We start from the raw sequence: 25,674 nt of genomic DNA on the forward strand, positions 1-25,674 counted from the left end.
AGAAAGCTTGAAGGTTTTTTTTGAGGTAGTTATCTTAAACAGGCAAAAAAATGCCATCTTGTTCCTGAGAGGATTAAACCATATTCCACTGAAAAGTAGTTAATAGATGATTGTCTGTCTGTCTTCTTTGAAAAATAAGACCTTGATGTGCATGACAAGAACACACTGCTGTGGAAAGCAGCTTAAGGATAATTCAGTAATGAGTTTGGAAAACAACAGCTGCTAGAGGTAGAACAAACTACAGCTGAAAGGCTCGAAGTCAGGTGTTCCTCCCGTTACAGGAGTGGAGGGGCAGTAAAGCCATTTGAAGGCAAGGTTTGCTCCAGAAAGCAAACATGTCTTTTCCAGGAATGTGTGACTAGTACAGGTTAAGGGGTAGATCAAAGATAAAGCTCTTTGCTGTATTGTACCAACTATTTAAAACTGGATCAGCAAGGAGACAAAGCCATGGTTACTCATTTCAGCAAGTGGGTACTAAGTAGGTTGGATCAATCTGTCTTCACCAATGGTAAGAATCAAGGGAAAGGTAAGAAAGAGAAGGAAAAAGCTTGTTCTTTATGTGAGTTCTTATGGTTGAACTAAAGTCTGACTTCTAGAGAGAGAGGTACCTGGTCTTCTAAAACTAGAGAAGAGCAGGTCTGACAAGAAGAAACACACAGGGGCAGAAGTCCACCAGAATATGTGCTCTGACACCAGCTTAAGTTATGTCAACCTGTACTTGTATATGGATTTTTTTTACAGCTGTACAAATTGATGAATAGACACATTGATCACATCAATGAATTCTTGCTCCTTGAAAGGAAGAAAACAGGTAAGTTTTGTCTTCCTCGGGTCTTGGAGAAAGGCTGTTCTTGTACTGCCCAGCTGTATTTGATTTTTAAACAGGAGACTGAACAGCAGGAGAAAGTGGTTGAAGTCTTGTTTTATTCAGCTGACAAAGTGGCAAATCATTAATGGTAGGTTACAAACATTATTTTGGTTGGATCACAAGCCCGCTTGGTAAGATGGGGAAACAAAATTGTTACACAAATTGTAGAGAAGCTTCCTGAAGTTGGTTGTCATGGTAACTCAAAACCCATACAAATACAACAGATGGTGAAGTTAAATACAGTGCAAGGAAACAAGACGGTACCCGTGCTTTGATTTAACGCTTCCAGCCCCTGCCAACAGCTTGGTTTGCAACCCTTAGGAGATCATGGGATTTCTTTCCGGCACAAACGGTTGCTGAACTGCCTCCAAAACTACAATCCTAGCTCACTGCACTTGAGTTGTTCCTAACCCCACAGCACTGGCATATGCCGTCAAGATATCCACAATTTGTTTTGTTTCTAGGGTCATTCGAGCTTCGGTCAGCCAGTCGTGTGCCACTCTCCTAGACTCTCCTCTTAACTGGTTGACAAATTTAGCCGCCAGCTCCAGATCTCCATGTTCAATGCAATACGAAGCGTAAGACAGTAATTTAAACGTGTCGAGGTCGTCAGGGCTGAGCTCAGGAGGTGGCTTCAGCTGTTGAGGGTGAAACACAAGCAGCGACTGCAGGTAAGACAGGAAGTATTGATACAAGCTGTTTCTCGTTTCGTCGATCATAGCCACTCTTTTTGCCAGTTTTTGGACTGTGTAGAAACGTGCTCTGAGGGCCTCTTCGCTGTACACTCCCCGCGTCAGGGACTCCTGAGGGAGGGCAGCTGTTAAGGCTTCTGTAAACGCGTTGTCAGAGCAACTGGCTTTGATGGCCTTCACCGCGCTCTCCAGTGGTTCTGTGGGACTATCCCCAGAGGCTGTTTTCATGCAGTATTTGAGCGCTTCAACAGAAAGCCACAGCTGATGGGCCTTTCTGGCTTCCTCTTCTGCTACTGCGTGACCTGCAAAATAAGCCAAGAAGGGGACTCTGAGTTGGTGCACACGTACGGCAAGAGTTTTGAACACAAGCAGCAAAAGCCATCCCTCTAAACGCTCTGCTTTCAAAAGCAGCCGCTCCCTCGGCACTTGATCTTAAAGCAAGTCTGCTCTACAACTCAGGGTCAGAACAAGACAACAGCTTTTGGGAGAACCGGCTTTGGACTCACGCAGCTGGGAGTTGTTGGGTGCTCAGCAGCGTGGCAAACCCAGGCCCATGAGCTACGTGCCTAAGTCTGGGTTTAAGCACCCAGGTTTGGGTAACAGGCCTTTAGGGATTGCGACTTCAGCACTTAAAGAAATACGATTTCAGTGCTCACTCTCGACTGCTTGCTCAATTCCTTTCAGCCTGGCGTAGGCAGTGTTTATATCCAACGTGAAGTTGTCGAGCTGTTCCTGAGTAAGGCGTCTGAATTGCATTTCTTGTTCACTGAGTTTCTCCGATAAGTTCTGAAACAGAACAAGATATATGTATATCAGACCAGAAACAGCTGTTTAATTACATTTACCTTATTTTTAAGATATGTTTCTATAAATCTGTTGTTCTTGTTAGGGACAATGCATATAGTAAATACAGTATACCAGTAAGAATACTTATTAGGGTGAATTTAACAGTAACAGCACTTGTAACTGTCAAAAATTTCTCACCTAAAAGCTTTTGCTATAAGACAGGTCTGAATAAAACTTGTATGTTCAGCCACTTTATTGCATCTCTTCAAGATGAGCAGGCTTCCCCCCCCAGCCCGCATTTCAGTCTTCTGGAAGATGGTTCAGGACTCTCGTCCTGTGCAGCGTGTGCTTTGCAAGGATTCAAATATCCCCCTAATTCCCTTGGGGACTCTTCTCCCTTACCTGCTCAAATTCCACCTTTAGTTCCTGCTCCTGGATCTTCAGAACGTCTCTCAGATGGTCTGTGTGGGCAGCAGCCTGCCGCCGGAGCTGGGTCCTCATTTCGTTCTCCATCACCTCTCGGACTTCTTCAACCTGTACAGGCACGAGCGGTTGTTATTACACTGCTCTTTTTCAACTGCTTTGATTTTATCATCTATCAGTGATTACCTAGGGTACTTTTTATAAAAGTGCCATTGACAAAGCCCGTGTTTCATCTTAAAAAGCTGCCGAGGCCCATTTTTATAGCTGAACCTCTTTCTAAAGATGCTAAAGGATGGCTTCACAGTCCACAGTGCCTGTAACTGGTGGCCATACTCACTAGGCACTTAGTGCAGTTATCAAAATACTATATAAAAGATACAGTAACATGACAAACTAAACACTCCAGTGTTTATAAACCAGGTTCCAAACAAAACATACTTTACCTTTTCCCTATATGCTGCAATACTGTCCCAAGTTAGAGTTTAAGAAAATGGTAATACCCCTTTTACCTGATCGTGTCCAAAACAGCCACTTTAGAGAGTGCAGGTTAGCACAAGGGAGCACAGTGCAGGTTTATTTAGGAGCACTTGAACAGGTTTTTGTTTTGTTTTTTAAAAGGATTGTGTCATTTCCAACCTTCCACAAAATACAAAGGTGACAGTTCAAGTGACATTTTAAGAGAGCTCTAAATTAATACCTATTACTGCAGGCTTTGAACTAACAGGCTAGAGGTGAAATCCTTAGTCAGTGCAAATTTTTCAACTAATGGCCAGTGTTTAATCTTGTTTTCAGAGGCATGTATGTGAAAACAGCAGGAGTATTTGGCACAATTGTCTGCCTGCAATATGATACCTCAAAAGATAAAACCTCCAATGCCCAAACTCCTACATTTGTAAGTTGCGCTTGCTTCATGTCCAAAGCAGCATTAAAATTCTGACTTTTCATAGTCCTTTTGAAAGAAATCAAATCCCAAACCACTGGCAAAGAGCAGAAGGACATGGAGATACCTCCTAGAGGCACGATGGAGGGACTACATGACCTTAAGATGGTCATACTGGGTCAGATCAAACATTTCTTTTGACCCAGTAATCCTATCTCCAACAGCAGACAGGTAACATGAAAAAGTCACTTCCCATTTCGTTGTATGATTTTACTATTCTAACTTTGCAGAAGTTTCTTTGCTCAACATCTCCTTTCCACGCTTAGCCTGGGGGTTGCCCTATCTCTCAGGACATCCTGGTTGCTCTTCTACATCCTTTTTGAGCCAGAGATTCAGAGAGATATGTTACACCACTTTACCTTCTTCTCCTGTTCTATTTCAATCTCACTTTTGTGATGCTCCAGCGCTTTGGCCACAGCTGCCTCAAATGCTTTTTTATCTTCAAGTTTCTGCTTCTCCAGGGCTGACTCGATGTGCTGCTGTTCCCTCACTCGCTGCTCTGCCAGCTCCTTGTTTAACTGGTCGATGCGACGATGGGCGTGTGCAATGAGAGAATTTAAGTCGTCTGTCGATAACTGGCCAGCTAAAGAAAACACAGGGCGTTAGGAAGGTCTGCAGGGAAACTGCTGCCATGGTGCTTGCCCACCTCCCACTCGAGCCCTCTGAGGCTCCATGTAGTTGACCAGCTAGCACGCTTTATGAGAAGTTTCTGAGCACTTCAAGCCCTTGACCTGTGCCAATGCCCACCCAATACCACTTCGAGACACGCCTACAAGCAAGTACTTTCTGTCTAGGAGAGAAATTATCTCAGTTTCTTTGGAATTATTCACAGCTATTATTTACACTCCCATATCCATGTCACACTCAATTAGAGGAGACTGTTGACAACTCTGTCCGTTTCCTGGTCTTCACACCACCATGTATTTTTCCCCTGTGACAGCACAGAGCTGCAGCGTATGTAAAACCCTGAGCACCAATACCTCCAGCTGGGTACAAGCTTATGGAAATTTGATCCTGAAAACACTGAAGTCATTGTGAGAGACAGCCAGAGTTACATTCTCTCTTCAACAGTCCTCCAGACCAAGTGTTCCCAACCAGATTTCTTACCCCAATTTGTACCTTTTGGTTTGGCTACTCAAAGAGCAGCAGGGGTCATAACTACATCTGTGTCTGCTAAGAAGTTTGCCATTTTTCTACTGGGAATGGAGGAGGACACAAGCTACACCTGCAGCACGTGTAGATTTGATGACCTGAGAATGGCCTAGACTCTGTAAAATGCTGCAGCTCATTTTGCACTGGCTGCCAGCTAAATCGCCTGAATGGAAAACCAGGGACTACTTGGGGAAGCGTTCCTGAGGGTCCAAAGCAAGTGAAATTCCACAGTCCTTCAGCCGTCCTGCTGGCAAGTGCTGCTGGAGAAAGGGCTGGCACAGGAGAGCTCAGTGCAACAGTGCTTGCATCCAGCAGGGAAGCTGACCAGCACCACTAAGCTCAGCTGTTGAACTTAACACTGTTACAAATAGAACGGGGTTTTACTGCACTCCAGTTTTAAATGACATTTCTTTGATTGAAAGGGAAAAAATAATAATCAACTTCAGAATCAATGAGTTAACCAACACTTCCAAAATCAGTCATGAAGATTAAATTTGGAGAGTCAAGCCAACTTCAAATTAAATGAATCTGGTTTTGGTGGCCCAGCTCAGAATGGCCCTACGTGGCTGTTCAAGCATACAAAGTACCTGGACGTTGCAGTGGCATCTGCAGGAGCTGGTGTATCCAGCACCTCCCTCGAGCCAGGACTGCTGCGAGGTGGGCCTACTTGAGGACAAACACCATCACACAGCTTAACTGGAATTGGTCAAAGTTTCTGTTTCTCATTGGAATTTCAAAAGCACGCATCGACTGGCTTAAATTCAGAAAGAAAATTTAAACCTGGCTTTCACAAGCCAGCGATCACACTGACCTGGGAAGTGCTGCTAAACAAAGAGTTTGTGGTTTAAGCTAGGTGTGCAAAATTAGTGGAAAGGGTCCCAAAGCACACCTTAGCCTGAAATGTTTTAGGAGTGCAACATTTCACCCCTTTGTTGATACTGCCTGTAATTTAAAGTCATGTACCACACAAACATAAAAAAGGACAAAGAGAAGAGATGACATTCACAAGACCAGAACAAGTTACAGGAACTCACCTAAGTCAGTTATCTCTGCAACAGAAAGAGGAGAGGTTGGAAAAGTTAACACACATTCAGTACAGCATGTTAGTCATGCAAAAGTAAAACAGAAAACTAAGAGCTTCTTATCTACAGTGACTTAAATATGAGTCCAAGTCTTTAGGAATTTAGGAAGAACAGTATGTTGAGTATAAAAGTCTCTCATACTACAAGCAAGATGTAGCCCAAAACATGCCAACCACTAAAACACCTTTGGAAACCCACAGGTCGATGTTCAAGTTTAGCCAAAGGAAGGGATACAAGTTTGAAGTAGAGAAGTGCAACAGGACACTGGAAATTCCAGTCTGACATTTCTAGGTTCTTATTAATCAGAAGCAGTTGGTTAAGAAACAAATTCCCAAGTGGCAGGGAGAGTCATGGACCCTAACAAGTCAGTCCCATATACTTCAGTAGGTCACACCGGTATGAAATTGAGTGCATGGAAGCTACCAGCATATTCCCTTTCCTCCCTCAAAAGGGCAGCGGTCACAAAACCCAAGATGTTCTCCCTTTATCCTGCACAAGGAAAGGCAGCTCCATCTCCAGGGTGCCTAAATAAATTTTTGTCTTCAACACTAATATCCCAAAAGCAAACTCCACAAACAATTTGTTCATTTAAAATGTTTTCCCCACATGTACTGGGTGGTTGGTTGGTTGTTTTTAAGCAAAAACTGGCCATTCCAGAGATCTGGTGCATTTATTCAGCTAGGAAAATGATTTTGTGGACTATGGTCCACATTTCTAAAGCATAAATTAGTATTAAAAAAGAGTAAGTTGTAATTCTTCATAATATACTTCAAGAAAACTATTAGGCAATATTAACACCAAATTTTTTTCAAACAGTAGTTATCGCATCTAGAAAGAAATCTATTCTAACTCAGAAATACAGTTACGACAGCTCCCTCTGAACACTGAGGCTAGAAAAGTTTGAGATGACTTAGTACATTTTATGTTAAAACCCTGATTGAAAATATCTGGGAAATGTTTTTTAGGGAACTAATTTTTTTGAACTACAACAGGCAGTAATTGCTCCATGGACGTACCACACTTGAGTTCTTGCAGTAGCTTATCCACAGTAATGGTATACGCACACACTCCACCTTCTGCAGCTTCGTTTATCTTTAAAATGAAAGTAGTTAAGTAATGGTACCTCTGGGCAAGGAGTGTGCGGAGGGGATTACTGTGGATGAGCTGACTGTTAAGCCATCATGACTTCATCATGAGTTCCACTCCTTTCCTGCTTGCTTTCTGCAACACTGTGGTGTATGAACATTTCCAACAGCTCAAGATAATACATTTATTCCTCTAGTAAGAGAGAAACAGACTAACTATGCTTTTGAATCACATTTCACACTTCTTTCTGTTATAAGGAAAGCAGAAAACAGCTCAAGTTGAAAAACCCAAGCACCTCAAATAAATACAAGCTCGTGAGATTTCAGATCTCAGGCAAGTAATTGGTAGTATTAATGGCATAAAAAGCCATAAGATGCCTATTCACTGCTTTTGCACAGCACTGGCTGTTGTTCAAGGTAAGTTACTATGTCAATTTAATTTAGAAATAACATATACTGGGGTACGTAGTGTATGAACACTGAATTCTTTCTTTCAGTATATCTATCATTTCAGTGGTGACTATGTAGAGAAATTCAGGGAGTTCTTTATCACTCTGTAATAATGGTGTATTAGAATACCTATAATCACAGAGAGTCAACCAGACAAATACTCCATCAGCAAGTTCACGGATTTGACCCAAATCTGGAGTGACTGGGCTCTCCCTGGGATACCACGGGAGGGAAGAGAGCTGTATTTTGTGAAACTTCCAATGCAGCACAGGTAGTTTCCAAAATTAAGCCTTTTCATAACACCTGCTTTAGATTACTTATTTTAATTGTGAACTGATTTTCACTTCAAACCAGCCAAACAACATGGAAAACAGGACACTGGACATTCAATTCAGTGTCTGTAGTTACAGAGACATGCCGGTCACTGCCGTGTGTAGTGTAACAAGCACGAAGTAACTCTGGAGTGGCAGACTTACTTAGCCCCTTCCAGCCAGGCTGTACATCGGGGGTGATACTGTCAAGCTCTCGCTGAAACTCTTCTCTAGCTGTAGCCACAAGCTCATGATATTGAGCTACTATTTTGGCCTCAGATTGTGCTGCCTGAACCTGTAACAAACAAAAATGAGATTAGTTTATTTTTCAAGGCAAGTGTTGAGAACAGGGAGGCATATGTAATTTAAAGCTAGCCCCTGAGTTAGAGACAGATCGCGTAACCCTCCAGCCCAACCAAAGCAAACTCACTTGGAGGAGAAAAAAACCCCACTTTGTGATGTCAAACCTCTTGTATACAATAATTATTTGCTGGAACTACCACTAACCCGTTTTGTCTCACATGCACACTGTAACTAGATAGCCAGTCTGTAGCCCAGACAGGACCAAAAGAGTATCTTAAATTCAGTTTGTATCTTTAAGGATCTCCAGCACTTTTTTCTCTGCTTACAGCTATCATATAGGCATAATAAGCTAATCTCATGACAGCTGCCCTCCTCTCAGTAAGTTCTGATGTTCCCATTAAATTCACTCAAAATGCACCTGATGAATTATCATCATTACCTGTCCTGCAAAGGAAGATAAATTTCACCTTTACATTTCTTCCCCAGTCTTCTGAGCTGTGAAGTGATTTACTCACCAAGTCATTAGCACACACTGCTCCTACTCCTCCCTAACCTCATGCTAAATTCCTCTTGGAATCAAACAAAGAATTACAAGTCGCCCACAGAAGGGACTGACACCCATCAAGCTGGTTGGAGACTTTCAGGACAGAGTTCAAGTTCTCACAAAGGTCTTGTCAGGTCTGATTACTGGTAGTATAATCAGTTCGAAAGACTGAGTATGGCTAAAAAAGGACAGAATTTGCAATTTAAAGCAAGCTGCCAAGTAGTCCTTACTTTAATGGCAATTACAAACAGCCTGTGGAAGCATTACCTTTTTCACAACATTGTCCAAGTCAACTATCATATGATGAAGATTTTCTTCTGCAGCAATAATGTGAGATTTGGCTCCTGCGATCTGAGACTTCTTGGCATTCTCGATTACACCTTTCATCTTCTCTAACTCTTCTCTGAAAAGAGAAGCAGCTGCTAATTATAATGCATACAGGTCTTACAACACAACCCCAAAGAAAAGTTTACTTTATGCTGTCTGTATTTATAGTAAGAACTACTGGATAACTCTACTGGTGCTTCCCATCTACGTCTAGCTCTATGGCTAAGATGCTGTGATTAAAGATTATTTTTGTTCCACAGCTTGAAACCTAAAGATGTCAGTGTGTCTATTTCATGTAAAATGAGAATTATTTATAGTGCAATTAGTACTTAAGACTTAGCTGGAGGGGGAAGATCAAAGACAGTTCACTGAAAGGAGTTAGTATTAGTAAAACTAAGTTAGTATTAGAGGGCAGACATTTCCATCACATAACAGAGTATCAAGGAAACATTTTTAATATAGATGGCTTACTCTTGCAGAAGTGTTTTGGACATGGTGACGGGTGGAGGTAAATGAGGATGGGAGAAAATTTATAGAGCTCTGTAAAGATAGATTTTTTTTTTTTTTGTAATTAAGAAAGAACTGCTTTCATCTAGCATAATTGGAAATTAAGGAAAAAGTGAAAAAGTGTTCCTTTTCCAAATCCAGTCAAACCAATGGAGGTTTGTTTCTAATGACCTCATTGGAATAAGGAACAAGCTTTAAAATAAGTTAAGTAAATAAATAAAAGCGAAGGCATCCAGTAAAGCAACAGAGAATGAAAGCTAGCGCATCTGGGGTTTGCATTAGCTTTGTTTCACTCTTTGAAACCTCAGTTACACCTAACTATTTTTAGTCAGCACAGCGACTTCAAAGATAAGAGACATTTAAAACTTAAATAGCAACTGTGCAGCTTCAAGGATGATGTTGCCCTCTCAGCCTCAGAAGCACCAAATGGTTTCCAAATTTATTTCTATCCTCATCACAAGGGCAACTTGGAGGTATTTGTCTGTCATCTTACTTTGGCTGCTATAATCCCTACACAATGAGCCTGCACACCAGACTCGATGCACATCAACACGGTTCATACAGAACCTTGGGTACAAGCAGTGTTCCATTTCAGAATTCAAGTTTTTCTTAGATGCACGCTTAGTAAAAATCTAACCTTAAAAGCAACTCTGCTGACAAATGGAACTGCCAAATGATGCTGTAAGGTTTAATTTCTCATTACAACTAAAAGAAGCTAGTGATGTTACTGACTCAATACAGAGTGTGCAGTCATGGAGTCCTTATAATAGGTTTAATATTGACAAAATTATCCAAAAATAATACTAAAAGGATTATGGATTTTTTTTTTTTAAATCTTGAACTTACTAACACTGTATGTAAGTACTAAGGAGATAAACAAGTTCTTAAACAGAAAAATAGGACTGTTTCAGACTCCTTGGTACAGTGAGGACTATGCGCACAGGCACCTAAGATGTACACACTGCAAATTAAAATATTCATTAGTGTATGAAACCTTTTTTTGATTTGTCACAAACACGTCAGTTTAATATGAACACAGGTGACTGCATACTTTCTAGAAACAAATCTAGTGCCTGCCAGCCCTCGCGTGGGTGATGTTAACTTACCACTTGATTAGCCTTAAAAACAAGCAACTTACTTGGCTTTCAGAAGTGCATCAGCAGCTTCATCCACTGCTCTCCTCCGATGCTTCAGCGCTTCCTCCAGAGTGCGCCACTGAGATGCTTTTTTCTCCCCAGCAGCCTAAGCACAGATTGCTAATTAGGGTCATTACAATCACTAAATAAGAGTTATCAGAAAAAATGACAGCCTGCAGAGATTCACACATTGCTATACATTTCACCCAAACTGAGCAATATTCTTGTGTTTTACCAACAACAGAGCTGGAAGCTTTACAAATTATTTTTCTCTTCCAACATTTGGTTTTGGTTTTGTTTGGTTCTTAATGTTTTTCTTCCACCTGAGCAACAGCCATTTGTTCATGCAGAAGAGCTTGTGTGAGGATCACTGTATGGTGCCACAACATTTTGGGGGGAAATCTCTACATGTATTAAAGTACTGTAAGACTTTAAAACTGCTTTTAAGCTTAATACTTAAAGTACCATAATACTTTAAAAGTTGCTTAATTTTAAAGTAAGCTTAAGTATTAAGCTTAAAAGCAAACTCTTACGATACTTGTTTTTCTAACTACTAGATTAAATCTCAAGTGCTTGTTTAGTTGCCCATATGCCCCTGTTCATTTGATTAACCACTAAATTATATTCTCTGCTCCAGAACTGAACAGGAAGCAGTGGTTCCACACAAACCCTGGCATTAGCACATCAGAACCACAACCTGGTATTGCTCATGCATCCTCTACGCATTTCTAGACAAGAAATGAACAATCCAGCAACAAGATTTTGGCAGAGAGAATGGTTCAATGGAATTATCAGGGTGTACAGCATGATACCCTAACTATATCTAGGTGAAAAACGGGCTTGGGAATTAAAATACAATGAATTAAAATACAACGTGAAGACTATCAGTGTATTAACTTGAACTTTTCTTCTTGCAAAAGTGAAATAAGGAAGTTGGAAAAAGAAACCCCAAAATTCAAAAGCAAACTCAATGTATTATTCAACTACACTGCATTTCACAAGTGGAAAGATTAGTTAAAACTGTGATAAAAGTAAAGACATTGCAAGAAAAGCTTCCAACTTTATCTTTAATTGTGAAAAGTTTTGCTGAACACAGTACAAAAAAAATGTCTCCATTTGTCCAGTTTACCTCAGAATTGTCCATGGCCTCCTTCAGTATTTGCGAATGGGCATTCACTGCTTGCACAGCAGACTCCTGGGCAGTAATTGCCTGAAGGGTTATACGAGCTGTTGCACTTAGGGCTCCTTCTAGAGTTTCTGCAAGGGCTGGAAAAAAAATTAATTAGCTGAATTAAACTATAAAGAAAAGAGCCTTAGAATTAGTAAACTGACACATTATATCCTCTGCATCTCCTTATGTTGTTTTTTATATGACCCCAAAAAATTGGTCAGTTCAGGAACTACCGTTGCAGCCTACAGAAGAAGAAAGGTTGCCAGAACATGCTCCTTATTTAGAGGAGTACTAAGGTGCAAGTCTGCACTTAGAGCAAGAAAGCTACTCAGTGGAAGACCTTTACCATGTTTTTGCAGGTGGGTGCATTTAAACCAATAGGTATTCTCCATCTTCATTTGTTACAATGGTTATTAAGAGGAAACAAGTACATTTTCCTATCTTCCACAAGGAAAGATATATTCCAAAAGCAGAGTTATTCTTCCTAGCCAAGAAGGTGGTGGACTCAACTATCTATTCCTATTGGTATAGAAGCACAAATGAGCTATTAATTATTCAAGCAGGAACCAAACCAGAATGGTTAATCAGATTGAGCAACATCTGCCGTTCTGGAATCAGCCATTTATTTCTAAGTAGTGGGGTAAGTAAATCCACCTTTCCAGTAAATACTCCTCTGGATTTTTTCAGTGTAACATTTCAACTTCTTCACTTGCAAAAAAGTCCTTGTATGAAGCAGACAACTAATGCCAAGCCTCTTGTTTCTGTTTGTGTTGCTCTTATACCACACAAAGTTCTGAACAGAATCAAGCAGCAACAGACCACAACCAGCATGTCTACTCTGAGCCCATTAAGTCCAGGCTTGTACATCCTTCTCATCCCTTGTGTGCCACAACAGCCCAAGGATCGGACTTTGGCTGAGGACCAAAGCACTCGGAGGGAAGTCAGAGTGTGGTCAACACATCTGCCAAGATCGCATTTCACATGCACAGCAGTCGGACAGGTCAGATCACACACAGCACACTGTGCCAGCGCCTCTTCCACCATCAGCCCTTTCCAAGCACAAAGAGAATAGTAAAATAAAATGGCCGTAGCTCCCACAGCAGGCTGAAGCATGTCCAATATGTGGCCTCAGTCCTGTTAAACTCCCTTTCAAGCCTATTTTCACTGGCTACACCCATGTTAGCAGTAAACTGCCACTTTCTTTAAATACAGTTTCTGTTCAGCATCCTTGTAGTCAATGCCTCTAGCCTACCCACCCCCAAAGACTCCTTCCCTCACCACAGAAGGTCTACAGAGCCGTTGCAGTCAGCAGCCCTTGCACTGCCCCAAGTCAGAAATCATCCTTCGCCCATCTGTTTCTCCAAGAGGCTGGTCTCCCTCTTGTCCCCATCAACACTGGGTGGTGGACGATATGGAAGCTTTCTAACACTGCAAGCAATCTGCAGCTTGAGCTGCATTTGCTTTCAGAAGGTAAGTATCAAGGTAGCTGGTTACAGATTGCCCAGACATGCTAGACAGCAAAAAACCATCTACCAAAAAAAAAATGTCTCTATTTTTCTGGCCTCCCCTGAAGCAAACCAGGAAAAGACCCCAAACTCCTCATTTAAACAACTGTGCTGCAGCCAAACCCAGACCAAACAACAGCCCAGAAGTATTTAAAATCTAACAAACCCAGTGGGGGGCGAAGGGGGAAGCAAAACTCTTTGTTTTGATCAAGACACAAGGAGGACATGAGCTTTGGGACACAGGAAAAGCCAGACCACCTCTCAGTAATACAGCTGGATTAATAGGTCTGTCTGAGTTAGAACCCAAGCAAGGAACTGTCATAGTTCCCAACCCAGAACCTACAGGCAACTCTTCACAGCGCCTTGACATACCATCCCTGAACCACTATCGAACAAGTCTAAGCAGCAGCTCTGTAGACAAGGACCTGAGGAGCCCAGACGATGGCAAACTGAACACGGGTCAACAGCATGCTCTGGCAGCAAGGAGTTCTGACCATGAACCGGGCTGCATCAAACAAGAGCACATCCCACAGATCAAGTGAAGGAACGATTTCCCTCTAACTGGCACTTACGAGACTGAATCTGGAATATGGTGTCTCATTTTGAGAACCTCAGTATAAGAAAGGTACAAACAAACCAGGGACTGAACACTGGAGAGGCACTAAGATGGTTAGGGGGTGGGAGCACATGACACAAATGAGACGCTGAGGGATCTGGGCTTGTTCTAGCCTAAAGAAGAGAAGCCGAAGAGGTATTTTAAGTAATGCCTTCCACATCTAAAGGAGTGTCACAGAAGAAACTGAACCAGACTTCTCAGAGGTGCCCAGAGAAAGGGCAAGAGGCAACAGATTCAAGTGCCAACAAGAGAAATTAATTGGATGTATCGAGTCCTCCATCATAAGAAGCACTGGCAAAGCTGCTCAGAAAGGTGGAACAATCTCCACCCTCGGAGAGCTTCAAACCTCCAGGGGAGAAGGCCCTGAGCAACATGCCCCAACTCTCCAAGCAGGGGGTGGGCTAGAGACCTCGGAGGTCCATTCCAACCCAAAATTTTCCATTGTTCTTTGACTATCAGTTACTTCTTAGTGGGTGGAAGAAGCTTCAACACCACTCGTTCTGCCAACACAACACAGGGACAACAAGAAAAAGGCGTGCAAGCAACTTAGAACTCCAAAGCCAATACAGTCCAACAATTCTTCTCTCATGTATAACACATATAGGAAAACTATCAGTATGGACTTACCCGCTATCTTCTCTTTCTCATCTTTGTCTTGCTGGGCAAGCCGGGCTGCAACTTCTTCTGGTGACCGTTCTTTTATAGCATGGGAACCTTCATGTTCTTTACCTATTCAGAAGTAAAAAGAGTTAAACTGTTTTAGCAGAGAGTCCAAATTAGTATATGGATTACTTGTAAAGAAGTAACTTTCTTTTCAAAGCTGGTTTTTATAGTCAGTATCACTTTATAAATCTGAATTCTGCACGAAGCCATGCTGAAACTACCTCAAACTTTTTTATACCTGTAACTACAAAGGCCAGTCTCAAATATTCTTAAAATTAATAATAGTAGCATCAATACCTCACATGCATCTGTAGATTTTATGTTGTCTAGTTACAAAAATATACAAGATTCAGAAGTGAAAGGCAAAGCAAGAACTGGAAAACACAGTGCCAAGTTTAAATTTAAAGTGAACATCTGTTCTTATTTCTTTTTTTCAGTTCTCCTTTGGCATGCTTGAAGATTCCAGCCAAAGTAAAGAAAGATTAGGGAGGGAGCTATGGTGAATCACAATTATACTCTATTCCCTAGCCTAGGGCTATGTGAAATGCCTTAAGAGTGAGAATTGACCTAAGTAATTCTCTCAAGACCAACAGCAAGTCTGCATCTGAACTGAGGAGAGCGCCCAGACCTCTCAGCTCTCAGACTCATGCTGCAACAAAAACCATCAAGTTACCTTTTAATAATGCTGATGCTAACTCTGAAGAATGTATTTACTTATTGCTGGCATACTTTCTATGAAATGTGTTCATACATAAGGAAATTAATATCTCAACTGAAAGAGACTATCATATAGAAGCTAGCGTTTCTTGTTGAGTTAAACAATAAATGCAGTTTCTTCACTTGGCCCCGGGCAGACAGCAATCAGAAAGCCACAAAGAGCAGAGGCAAACTGGGCTGTACAAGTTCCAGTTCAGCATAAAGGCAGGCTTTCCTCTTGCATTCACACCTATACCTGTCCCAGGTATCAACCTCAGCTTCTTAGTATGTTAAAAATCTATTAACAGATGATGGAAGTTTTCTTCTGCAAAAGGCACAGAGAATCATGCCTTTAAAAACTGACAAATACCAACACAGAAGTAAGAATTTATGCACTCGAAGCTACAGGATTTTGTTTTTCTTTATCGTGTTGATATGATCTTTTTCACCTTCTTCAGTCTGTATCCCTGGAGCTGGCACTGACATGGCTACACCTGTTGCAGAGATGATCTGAGCTGCAGCCTTGCCTGCTGTTAAATACAGTAATAGAACAAAACCAGTTAGTATATACGAGCTATAACATAAGAACACAGATACAAGACTTAGGTTTTTTTTCCTCTGCAGAAACATCATTTGGACACTAATATTATTTCCAGAAAAAGAGAATTTCCTGGACAACCAGCAACCAGGTATTGCTTACAAATACACACACACACAGCCATGCGAGACAAATGTAGAAAGATGTCACAACTGCTCCTCTCTAAACCAGTTCCATTTGATCTGGCTTTACAGTACCTCAGTGATTATCCAAAATTAAGCTTCTTTCACTTGCACAGAGAAGAGGAGGTAAATGGCCTCAGAGTGCAGCACCCAGAGTGCTCTTTCTGCTGAGTCTCCTATCTCACCTGTGCAGTCATTGTTTGTGTTAGATTCCAAATATTCTATAAAGTAAATACATTTCCAAAAAAAATAGCCAGAAAAAAAAGCTAAAGCCATTTCAGACAGATTTTCTCATGACTGAAAAGAAACTAACATTATTTCTAAGAAATTCTAACATACTCATCTTCAACCACTCCAAAGGACTATTTTAATCTACCCTAGGATATATGATGCAAGAGATCATTAAGTCTTTAGCTTCTCTCTACATGACATTCTGTAAAGTTACCTTCTTTTTCCTCTGAAGGAGCAACAGCTTCTGTTTTGCTCATCTGGGGTTTGGTAGCAGGCTGTTTAGACTCTTTCATTACTTCTGCTACAGATGAGATCTTCAGTGGACCTTGCGGTACCTCAAAAAATCAAAAACAAGAAATATCATCAGTTTTCCAAACAGCCTATGTCTCACCGATTCCATCATAACAGAAAAGAACAATTCCACGTCCAGACGACTGTATCATAAATATAAACTTCAAGGCACACATGAAAACAGTAGCAAGGCCATATAATTTCTTGCCTTGATTTTTGAATTAGAAGGAATGTTTACAATTTTCACCTCTCCAAAACTGAAGGTATAGTAGTGGCAGTATTCACTACGAATAAATATTTGTTAAGGTATGCATAAAAAACAAGTACTTCCATGCCCCAAATATTCCAAACACTTCTGAGTGTGTTGAACACTTCAGATAATGCAGAAACTATAAAAATCACAGGCACGTGAAAGTCTGAAACAACTCCAGAAAGCAGATTTCAATTATTTCCCCTTGGACATTAGTTACTCCATACAGGTATATCTTAATTCAATTCAGTTGACAATTCTCTTCGTTTCAAACCTCGTGAGCACTTATTGCCAAAACAAGTTAGGCCATCAGTCTTCCCAACCCAGCTTCAGTTTTCAGGTAAGCGCTCCAACAGCTTGCTCCCTCAATTGTAATTTTTTGTCCACCAACACTTATGGGTGTCACCCCTCCCACCCTGCCCAGTTTCTAGGCAATTCCTTTTGAAGTTGAGTAGAAGAAATATATAATTGTTTTAAAGATACATGACTGCATAATTAAAGATATGTTTTAAAAAAAGAACAAACATGATGATTTTATCTGGGTATCACTGAACAGAAGATGCTACAGGCATGGTGTGTGGTTGACAGGCATGGAAGAATCAGAGTTGCATGACTTCACTGATTTCCCTTTGAAAGGATTCAGATGCTAGCGTTCAAGGCAGATGAACACTTACTCAAGTGCAGAGTATTGCAAGGTTTTATGATATTAACCCTTTAATATCCATCATGCAAAGCCACAAGGTAAAAATAAAAGCATATGAGTTAGAGCCATGACTGGGCAAGTGATAACTTTGCCATCTGACCGGTCTGTTTTGCAAAATTGACTAGTGCCTGGGAGGCATTAAGAGCTTGGATGATCACAAGTCAATTGTAGCTAAAACCAGAAGAGGTACAGTTTTGTTTAACTGATATTCTCCCATTCATTAAAAAACAGCTTGCTTAAACTCCAGTTAAAAATATTTTGGGTTTCTTGAAGGTCAAATGGCTTCTGAAAGCTCAGGACAGCCACGACCAAAGCAGATTTTCAGCATTCTTGGATAATTGGGAAACGTTTGCTTTCAGATGCAGGAACAGAGAAACTTCCAGATTCAATTTCCAGAGTTGTGCTGAAAGCAGCAGCAGGTTTTCCCTTCTGCAGGGTCGTGCCACTAAGATTTCAAAGTATGATGCTTACGCATGGCTCTGTGCCATTCAAAGTTTTATCAATTTGAAAAGTACTCCGTTTTCTTTAAAATAAATTCAGCCTAGAATAAACACTAATCCTGCTACACCGCTAGCTACGCTGAATCTCTAGCCACAGTAAAACAGTTGAATTCCTATGCGTCATCTACCTCTCTCTCTCCCCAATTTATGTGAGTATAAGGAGAACAGCTATTCAGTTAGGATCCTACTAATTATTTTACTGTAAATAAAAATAACAGTTTTACAACCCACAGACCACAATCACAAGATGATAAATGGGAAACATACAAGCATCACTGTTATGCAGAACATAGTACCACCCCAGTTCATAATTCTTAAACCTTCTTAATTTAAGAATTATTACAAATTCTTAAAATTCTTAAGTTCTTATGACACAGCAAAATTAATCAGAATTTGAAAACTAAGAGCAGATGCTCTCTTATAAAAAAAAAAAAAAAAAAAAAAAGGGGTGAGGGTGAATCAGAAACACTTACCGGTTTCTTTGGCATCGGTGCACTATAAGGTGCAGGACCAAGTGCCATCTCAAAGAGTTTATCAGAGTAAGGAACGGCCTTCTCTACACTCTCCCGGAATTGTGTATCATAGCTGGCATACAGGACGGTTCCACCTACTCCTCCACCCACAAACAGGACACCTGCACCAATGATTTTGCCTACAGAAACACTGAGGGGGAAAGAAGAGTGAAAGTTATATAAATTGTATTATGTGATGAACACCAAACAGTTTGTGAGTCTTTAGCTTACAGCTGGGGACAACCACTCTGTTCCAGAAGCCTGCCAACAAACCCAGCACCCACTTTAATCCACTTTCAGCACCAGCAAATCCCTGGTACCATACTGGTTCATGACTAACCCAAAGATAAGATGGCAACCCACAACCTTCCTTCTAAACACTGACCATCTTGATTAGCTTCATTTAAATCTGACTGAATCTAACAAGGAGCACACAAAACCATCAGAATAAGAGTTATGCAACAAAAAAAATCCTACCACTACCAATTTGCTCTCACATGAAACTAAGGAGCAGATTCCCTCTTGGTCAATGCAACAGAAGAACCAACTCCACCCTCCAAAACCTCCTACGTACCCAGACTCTCCCGGTGGGGTAGCATATCCACGGTACAGTCGTAATGGACGGAGTGACTGTCTCCCACACCGGCTATTCTGCAAGGGGTGGAAGAGGCAAGAGTTAAGCAGTGAGCACATTTAAACCTCTCTTCACCTTAACAGCAGTATCAGATCGGTTTGCTCTGTCTTGCATGCCCTCCAAAGGAAAGTGGCAGCCGACACTAGAGCAGTGATGTTGGACTCTGTTTTCCCTAAACAAAGAGAGCTTTCTCACATGCAGCTTGTAGGTTAAGGACTTTTAAAGAAGTAATTAGGCATTTTGAAAAACGAGCCAAAAAAACCCAAACACCACCTACTCCAGCTTATTTCTGCATTTCTTTTGCCTACTTATGTTCCCTACCTCCAGTCTGGGCAGTACAACTGGGATAGTTCAGATTCTCTTCAACAATCTCATGCGCTGGAACAGCTCAGCTGCGAGCAGTGCAGAAGACAACAACAGCTGGTTAAATACTTAAAACTATTAAAAAATATATTTAATACCTAAATCTATTTTTACTTCTGAAGACATACGAGCAGTCCTCCTTGAGCTTCCAAACCAAGACTTCCACTTTAAAAGAATTAACAACGCATACACTTTCCAGAAAGTCATCAGATTATAATAAAAAATTACATTACTATATGAAGAGTGATATTTCATTATATTCTACTTAACAAAAACCACATTACCCAAGATTTTTATCTTCTTTATATTTTAGCTGAAAATTAAGATTTACCAGAAGGACTGGTTAAGCTACTCCAGCCTACAGAGGGAAAAACACTGTCCCCCTCAGGTGGTTTTTTTTCGCCACACGTGAATTGTTAAGAGAGAAATACAGGACTCATGGGAGATCAGTGTACAAGGCACAAAAAGAACTTTTCCCATAGTTTAGATATTTTGGCCAACCAGGAAATTTTCCTTTAAACAAAAAAAAAAAAAGGAAAACTGGGAGATGCTTCACTACAGCATACCCCCAGAAGATAAATTTCTCTATTTCCTTTTGCATACAGCAATAAGTAACAAGTACAAGTCCCGTGGTTTAGGCCCCATCCTTGTCCAACAGCGTAGAGAAGAAAGGCAGGAACACTGAATTCTTATTCTTTCCAGAACAGCAGCCAAAATTTTTTGATTAGTAACAGGAGCATGTGTACAGCAACAGGAAACTTGCTCTTCTTACCCCCGAGACCTTCATGAGCCCTAGCTGTGCTCCGTGGTTGATTTTCTGGTTTACAATGGATAGAATGGGCGATAAAATAATAAATATATTCTGTAATGTTTTTGATTATTAGACTTGATTGCCCCAGAAGCATACACCAAGGCTTCACCAGTCCTTTCAAATGGAATGCCACTAATAAAAGCCTCTTAAATCATTTTGTACTTAACTGCTGGACATGCTTCCGAGTCTCAATACGTCCTATTACACCATGAAGCATAGGATGAGCATAATATTTGAGCATTATGTGTACAGCTCAACCCAATAAAATGGGGGGGTGGGTATTTTCTATTGATCTGTTCACTTTCAGTCCCCTCCAACACCCTGGATTTACATTATTTTGCCTAATGGTCACCTGGAAATAAGCCATCACTCCCCAGCCCCTCACCAGGCTTTCTGGAGGTTATCACACCCCGCGCCACAGCAAGAGGGAACTTAAGGCAACTTAAGCTGCCACAACTGTAACCTCGGTGCCTGGGCCAGTTCATCTATTTTCATGTTGGCTACAGCCCCTACTCACACCTAGTGATGGCAAACACCACCCTGACTGCTTAGTTCTCTCACCTTCAGTAAACACATCTGCTCCTGCGCTTAGGAACAGGCTGCACTTAGGGAGGTAGCAGGGCAGAGGAGAAAACTTGCTGCTTCTTGTTCAGCATTTATGCTTTGTACACCAGAAGGAGTTTTTTTGGTGGGGTTATTGTTTTTAGTCCAGATGCTCTTTGTACCAGATAAAATTTCAAGGTCTCTTCCAAGCAGGGCTGTTCTGTCCTCATTTTTATTCATCGTTCATCAAAATGAGAGAAACCAAAATGCAGGTGCTCAGTCTACGCTGTCAGACTCTCGCACTAGTGTACACGTAGCAATGGGAGCAATAACCTAAACCCGAAACAAGCCCCCACCAGCTGTTTCTTTCAAGATGCTGCAACAAACAAATTCCCACAGCTGGCCAGGAGAACAACAATCGAAAACCTTTAGGTACCAATGTTTTACGAGCAGAAGTCCAAGTCTAATTTTTCTCCCTTGCATCCAAATACATGATTACCTCCAAAAATCACTGATTTTTTAAAAATCAATTTTTTAAAGAAGCGCTGCTCTCTTTCAGCCACCATAATAATCTTGCTTATATTTGCTGTATCACTGTAATTTGGAAATTTGGAAATGGTAGTTGCTAATATTCCCTTTGCATAATTCTCAGGAGTTTGTAATTTTTTAGACCCTTGTTATTTATTTGTAATAATGCCTCAAAGGATTTCGAAGAAATGCATCACACATGCGTTGCTATGCCCTGTAAAAGGCAGAAAAAAACCACTTGCTGTCCTGCAGAAGAGAAGATAGAGAAAACTCTCTTGATAAGGCAGACAGCACAGATCCCCGTAGCAATGGCACTGCAGGACAGCTGTTGCCACTTCTTCCTCCTCTTCCAGCAGTTCTACGTGCTATTTGTTTCACCTAACGTCTTAAATGCTGATTATTTTACATTCGTTATCTACTGTTATATCACCATGAGAATCACTTTGCAGGGCATATCATACCTTCACTCCGGTTAATATTAAGAGCCCCAGTGAATCTGACATTTGAGGTTATCCACGTGAGCTCCCCCTGGCAAAGCATTCAGGACAGGTACAGCACAGCATGGCAGAACATCATTAAAAAAATAAAGTCTGCCTTGCAGGCTTATGTGTCACACATAACTTCAAATAACCAGACACAGGACACACCATCCTTTGCTCTTCATGCAGTCCCAGCTAAACCTCTCCTAGTCACCAGACTTAAGCATCTTGACCCAGAATTTGCACAGAATGAAGCTCCCACGACATGTACGGTTTTCTGCAACATGGGATTTGTGTACTTAAACAGAAAGAGCAAACCAGAAACTTCAGAGGAAGTTTGTCTTCATTATGATAGATGTTAGGTGTAACAAGGATATCTGACCACAGAACTCAAATTAATTTCCCGTCACTCAAGACTTCTGCCAAATATCATACCTTTTTACAAAAAGCCCTCTGTTTCTTTTCAAAGAAAACTACAGAAATACTCCAAATACGGGAAGAGCTTCTCTGCAGCACTGCACATGTAGCTGAAAATATTTATGAAATTGCTATGATGAAGACCCACTTCTCTCAAAGCCACAACCTCAATTTACTTGTTAACAAGCTTACTGATCTTCCACGCAGAGAGCTCACAGTCAGAGAGAAGGATAAAATTTTTCCCATTCTCCACAACGAGCTCTCCACTGGGATTTTCCGTACTTAAACCTTCACACTATTCTGGCTTTGGGGAGCAGCAGTTGCTTTGCTATCCCCATTCAGCCACGCTCAGCCTCCCAGCTCTCTCAGTCTGCTTAAGCAACCGAGCATCCTCAGGGACCCGTTATCCCACAGTCCTGACTAGGTCCAGCTCTCCTTAAGACAACTGGATTTTTTCACCTGTAAAGGAGTATCTTAACATTGCAAAACAGGAGCAGACGTGCCTCGCTGTCAGTCTCCATATAACATATATGTAAAAAGGATTTATTTCCATTCTTAAAAAATATTGTTATAACTTGCTACTCCTAATATTTAAAAAAAACCCACCACCACACATGTCTCTTTTTGGGCTGTATCAAAGCAAAACAATCAAGTTTCACTAGCTGAATAGCAAGGTACCAGCAAGATGCTGTCATTCTAGTTATGCCACCATCAGGTCTGCAGACAGATGCCGAGGCTCTGGCCTGAGCTTTAGCTAACTGAACAGGGCGAGAGAAACTCCCAAATGTGACATGAGACACATCAAGTCTTGTGTCAAAAAAAGAAGGACAAGAGTGCAGACGGGGTAGTAAAGACAAGAACATGGAAGATAGATAATAAGATACAAAAACTGTGTCATTGTGGCTGCCTGGGGACCACCGCAGCTGGAGTAGAGAATAAACCAACGCTGTTACTCCGGCAAGAACATGTCTGTTTAATGTGCTCTCCCAGGCAGGAGGATGCAGGCAGCGAGGATGCCTTCCCTTATTAGCAAGGCAACAGGCAGCACAGCCAGATGGAGCATCCTGGTGTCACCACGTTGGTGCCCATTCCAGGCCTGACATCAGCATCTGCGTGACAACCTCTTAACAGCCAGAGGCTCTTACTTCCATGACGGGAGTTTTCACTACTTGTGGAAAAATTACCTAGTATCATCCCAGATCACGTTAGGACTTCTTGGTTAGAATCCACAATTCTGCACCTCTTGCAAAACAAGCACTGTAATTAAAACATTTCTCTCTTACTTCCAGTTTCTGGTTCTTTTGTCACCCAAAAAGAACCAAGTTTTAGCTGCAGAAAGTCCATAGGACCAGAAACTGTCTTCACATGTATATACTACAGTATGCCACAAAGCTTCCCTGCAATATGAATCAAGAGAAGCAAAACGCATAAAAAACTCTTTACACTTTTGTTGTCCAAACTAAATCTCCATTGTTCTCAGCCTCATCAGGAAATACGAGCAGGGATGAAGGAAAAAAAAAAAAAAAAGATATTTTCTGAAGTAAGGATACAGACAACAAACTTCACCAAGTGCTGTGGCATCTCTTTGTTTGCACGGTTCTTCCACCAAACTTTTCTAGACCGAAGGCACACTTCTGAGCTGCAAAGCACGACACTGGCTTTTCCAGTGCTGTACAGTCATTCTAGACACCTTCCCTGAAAGACTGAGTACGTGCAAATAGCCCTAAGTGATAAACACTTCCGCAAGCCTGTTTTCTGTTTTCTCAACTCCCAGCTAAAACTTTCCACAGGGCTGCAAACCCAGAGCCTTATTTTAGCGGGCATCAGATGACCTGGCCCGGAGAACCCTCCAGCCTTACAAAGCAGCAGAGGAAACGCCAGCTGCCCCACTGGAAAAGACTCCTAGTTTTAAAGCAGTTACCTTTCAACTACAGAGCGAGCAGGGGCTGAACACACAGCTTTTCCTTTGCTGAACCGTGTGAATAGAGAGTAACGAACACTGGAACGTAGAGTAGAATAGAGAAGTGATCTAATCAGATCGGGTTTTATTACTGTTAAGCAGACACCTGAAACACAAGTTGGGGCCTTGGCAGAGGAGTCACCCTCACCTATAAACCCTCGTAGCTTCTTAAAAGTTGGCCGACTGCTTTAAAAAGGCTCCGCAGCATATTATCATCCTAATCTCTGCTGGTGCGGGAGGGCGAAGGTCCAGAACAGACGCCCAGCGGGCACTTCTCCCCCTGGCACCGCATACTCTCTCCTCTTTGCTGTCAGACTGCGAGGACGAAAGGATCCCGGTTACGGCCACCCGGTACCACAGGCCCCCCTCGCACCTCACGCACATCACCCTGAGCACCGGGACCCCCCGTCGTTACCACACGGCCGGGCGGTCGGACCCGCTGGGCTCTAAACGGGGAAGGGCTGTTGTGAGGTACCGGCTGCCGCAGGCCGGGGCGGCGCAGGGGAGGCCGCGGCGGGGAAGGCAAGGTCACGTCCTTCCCCCGCTGGTGAGCGGGCCCGGCCGCCCCGCCGCTGAGGAGACCGGCGGCCGTGTGCCGCCGCCGAGCCCTGCCGCCCCGCCGGGCTGCGGCCGCCGCTCCCCGGCGCTGCCCAGAGGCCGGGACCGGCGGGAGAGGAGGAGGCGGCGGCAGGCCCGGCGCCGGCAGACGACCGCCGAGGAGACTACAGCCCCCAGCAGGCAGCGCGGCGGGGCGGGCCCGGCCCCCATCCAGCCCGCCCTTCTTCCCCGGGGCCGCCACCCGGTAGGAAGCCCCGTACCCGACTACAACGACCGGCACGCCTTGCGGGGCGGCGCGCCCCCTCCGCCCCGCGCAGGGCTGCCGCGCTGCACGCCGGGACTCGTAGTACGCCCCATGAACTCGCGCCCGGGGCCCCGCCCGCCCAGGCGCCCTGTTGGCGCTCGCGGCCGCCCCTCAAAAGCCCGGCAGCCAATCGCGGCCCGCGCGTGCGGAGTCATTCAGAGAAGACCGAGCCGCGATTAGAGGACGCGCCGCGCCTCGTACGCCCCCCTCCGCTCCCCCCCCACCCTCCCCCGGCCCCGCGCTGTCTCCCCTCGCCCCCACCGGCAGGCCCGGCCGGGCCCGACCCGGTCCCTGCGAGGCGGGAGGCCAGCCAGGCCTCACCGGCCGGAGGGCAGGCATCAGCGAGGACTGCTGGCGGGGCTTCCCCCAAAGCTGCGCGCCGCCAACTGCCCCTACTCACCTGCGCGGCCACGGCGACCCCCGCTCGGTGACACGCCCGCAGCATGGCCTCGGAGCCGGCAGCGGCCGGGGGCAGGCTGCAGGAAGGCGCCGTGCGCGGTAACTACCAGCGCCGCCTGCCTCCGCCCCCCCCCCCCCGCGCCCGCCTTGCGAGTAAGGAGCAGCGCGCATGCGCGGCGGCCGCTCGGGCTTCCGCTCCGCCAGGGGCGTGGCC

At 43.1% G+C, this 25,674-nt stretch overlaps 1 protein-coding gene across 6 annotated transcripts; it reads right to left on the bottom strand.

Moving 5' to 3' along the window:
- Positions 1 to 902: 902 nt before the first annotated feature.
- Positions 903 to 25,617, bottom strand: IMMT (inner membrane mitochondrial protein). 6 transcript variants are annotated; one of them, XM_052780754.1, is made up of 15 exons: positions 25,462 to 25,617; positions 19,039 to 19,115; positions 18,426 to 18,615; positions 16,423 to 16,543; positions 15,707 to 15,787; positions 14,526 to 14,627; positions 11,736 to 11,872; positions 10,609 to 10,712; positions 8,904 to 9,039; positions 7,955 to 8,084; positions 5,896 to 5,910; positions 4,069 to 4,292; positions 2,749 to 2,880; positions 2,217 to 2,346; positions 903 to 1,862 (listed from the first exon to the last, which is right to left on the bottom strand). In XM_052780754.1, the coding sequence occupies exons 1-15, from the start codon at positions 25,504 to 25,506 to the stop codon at positions 1,255 to 1,257; spliced, it is 2,232 nt and encodes a 743-aa protein (XP_052636714.1). In that variant the 5' UTR covers positions 25,507 to 25,617; the 3' UTR covers positions 903 to 1,254. The 6 variants fall into 6 exon arrangements, with proteins under 6 accessions (XP_052636714.1, XP_052636720.1, XP_052636719.1 ...); XM_052780760.1 differs by lacking the exon at positions 25,462 to 25,617 and adding an exon at positions 24,573 to 24,637; XM_052780759.1 differs by lacking the exon at positions 25,462 to 25,617 and adding an exon at positions 24,348 to 24,525.
- Between the last annotated feature and the right edge of the window lie 57 nt (positions 25,618 to 25,674).

The sequence above is a fragment of the Harpia harpyja genome, chromosome 2, assembly GCF_026419915.1.
Source record: "Harpia harpyja isolate bHarHar1 chromosome 2, bHarHar1 primary haplotype, whole genome shotgun sequence".
Lineage (NCBI taxonomy): Eukaryota > Metazoa > Chordata > Aves > Accipitriformes > Accipitridae > Harpia > Harpia harpyja.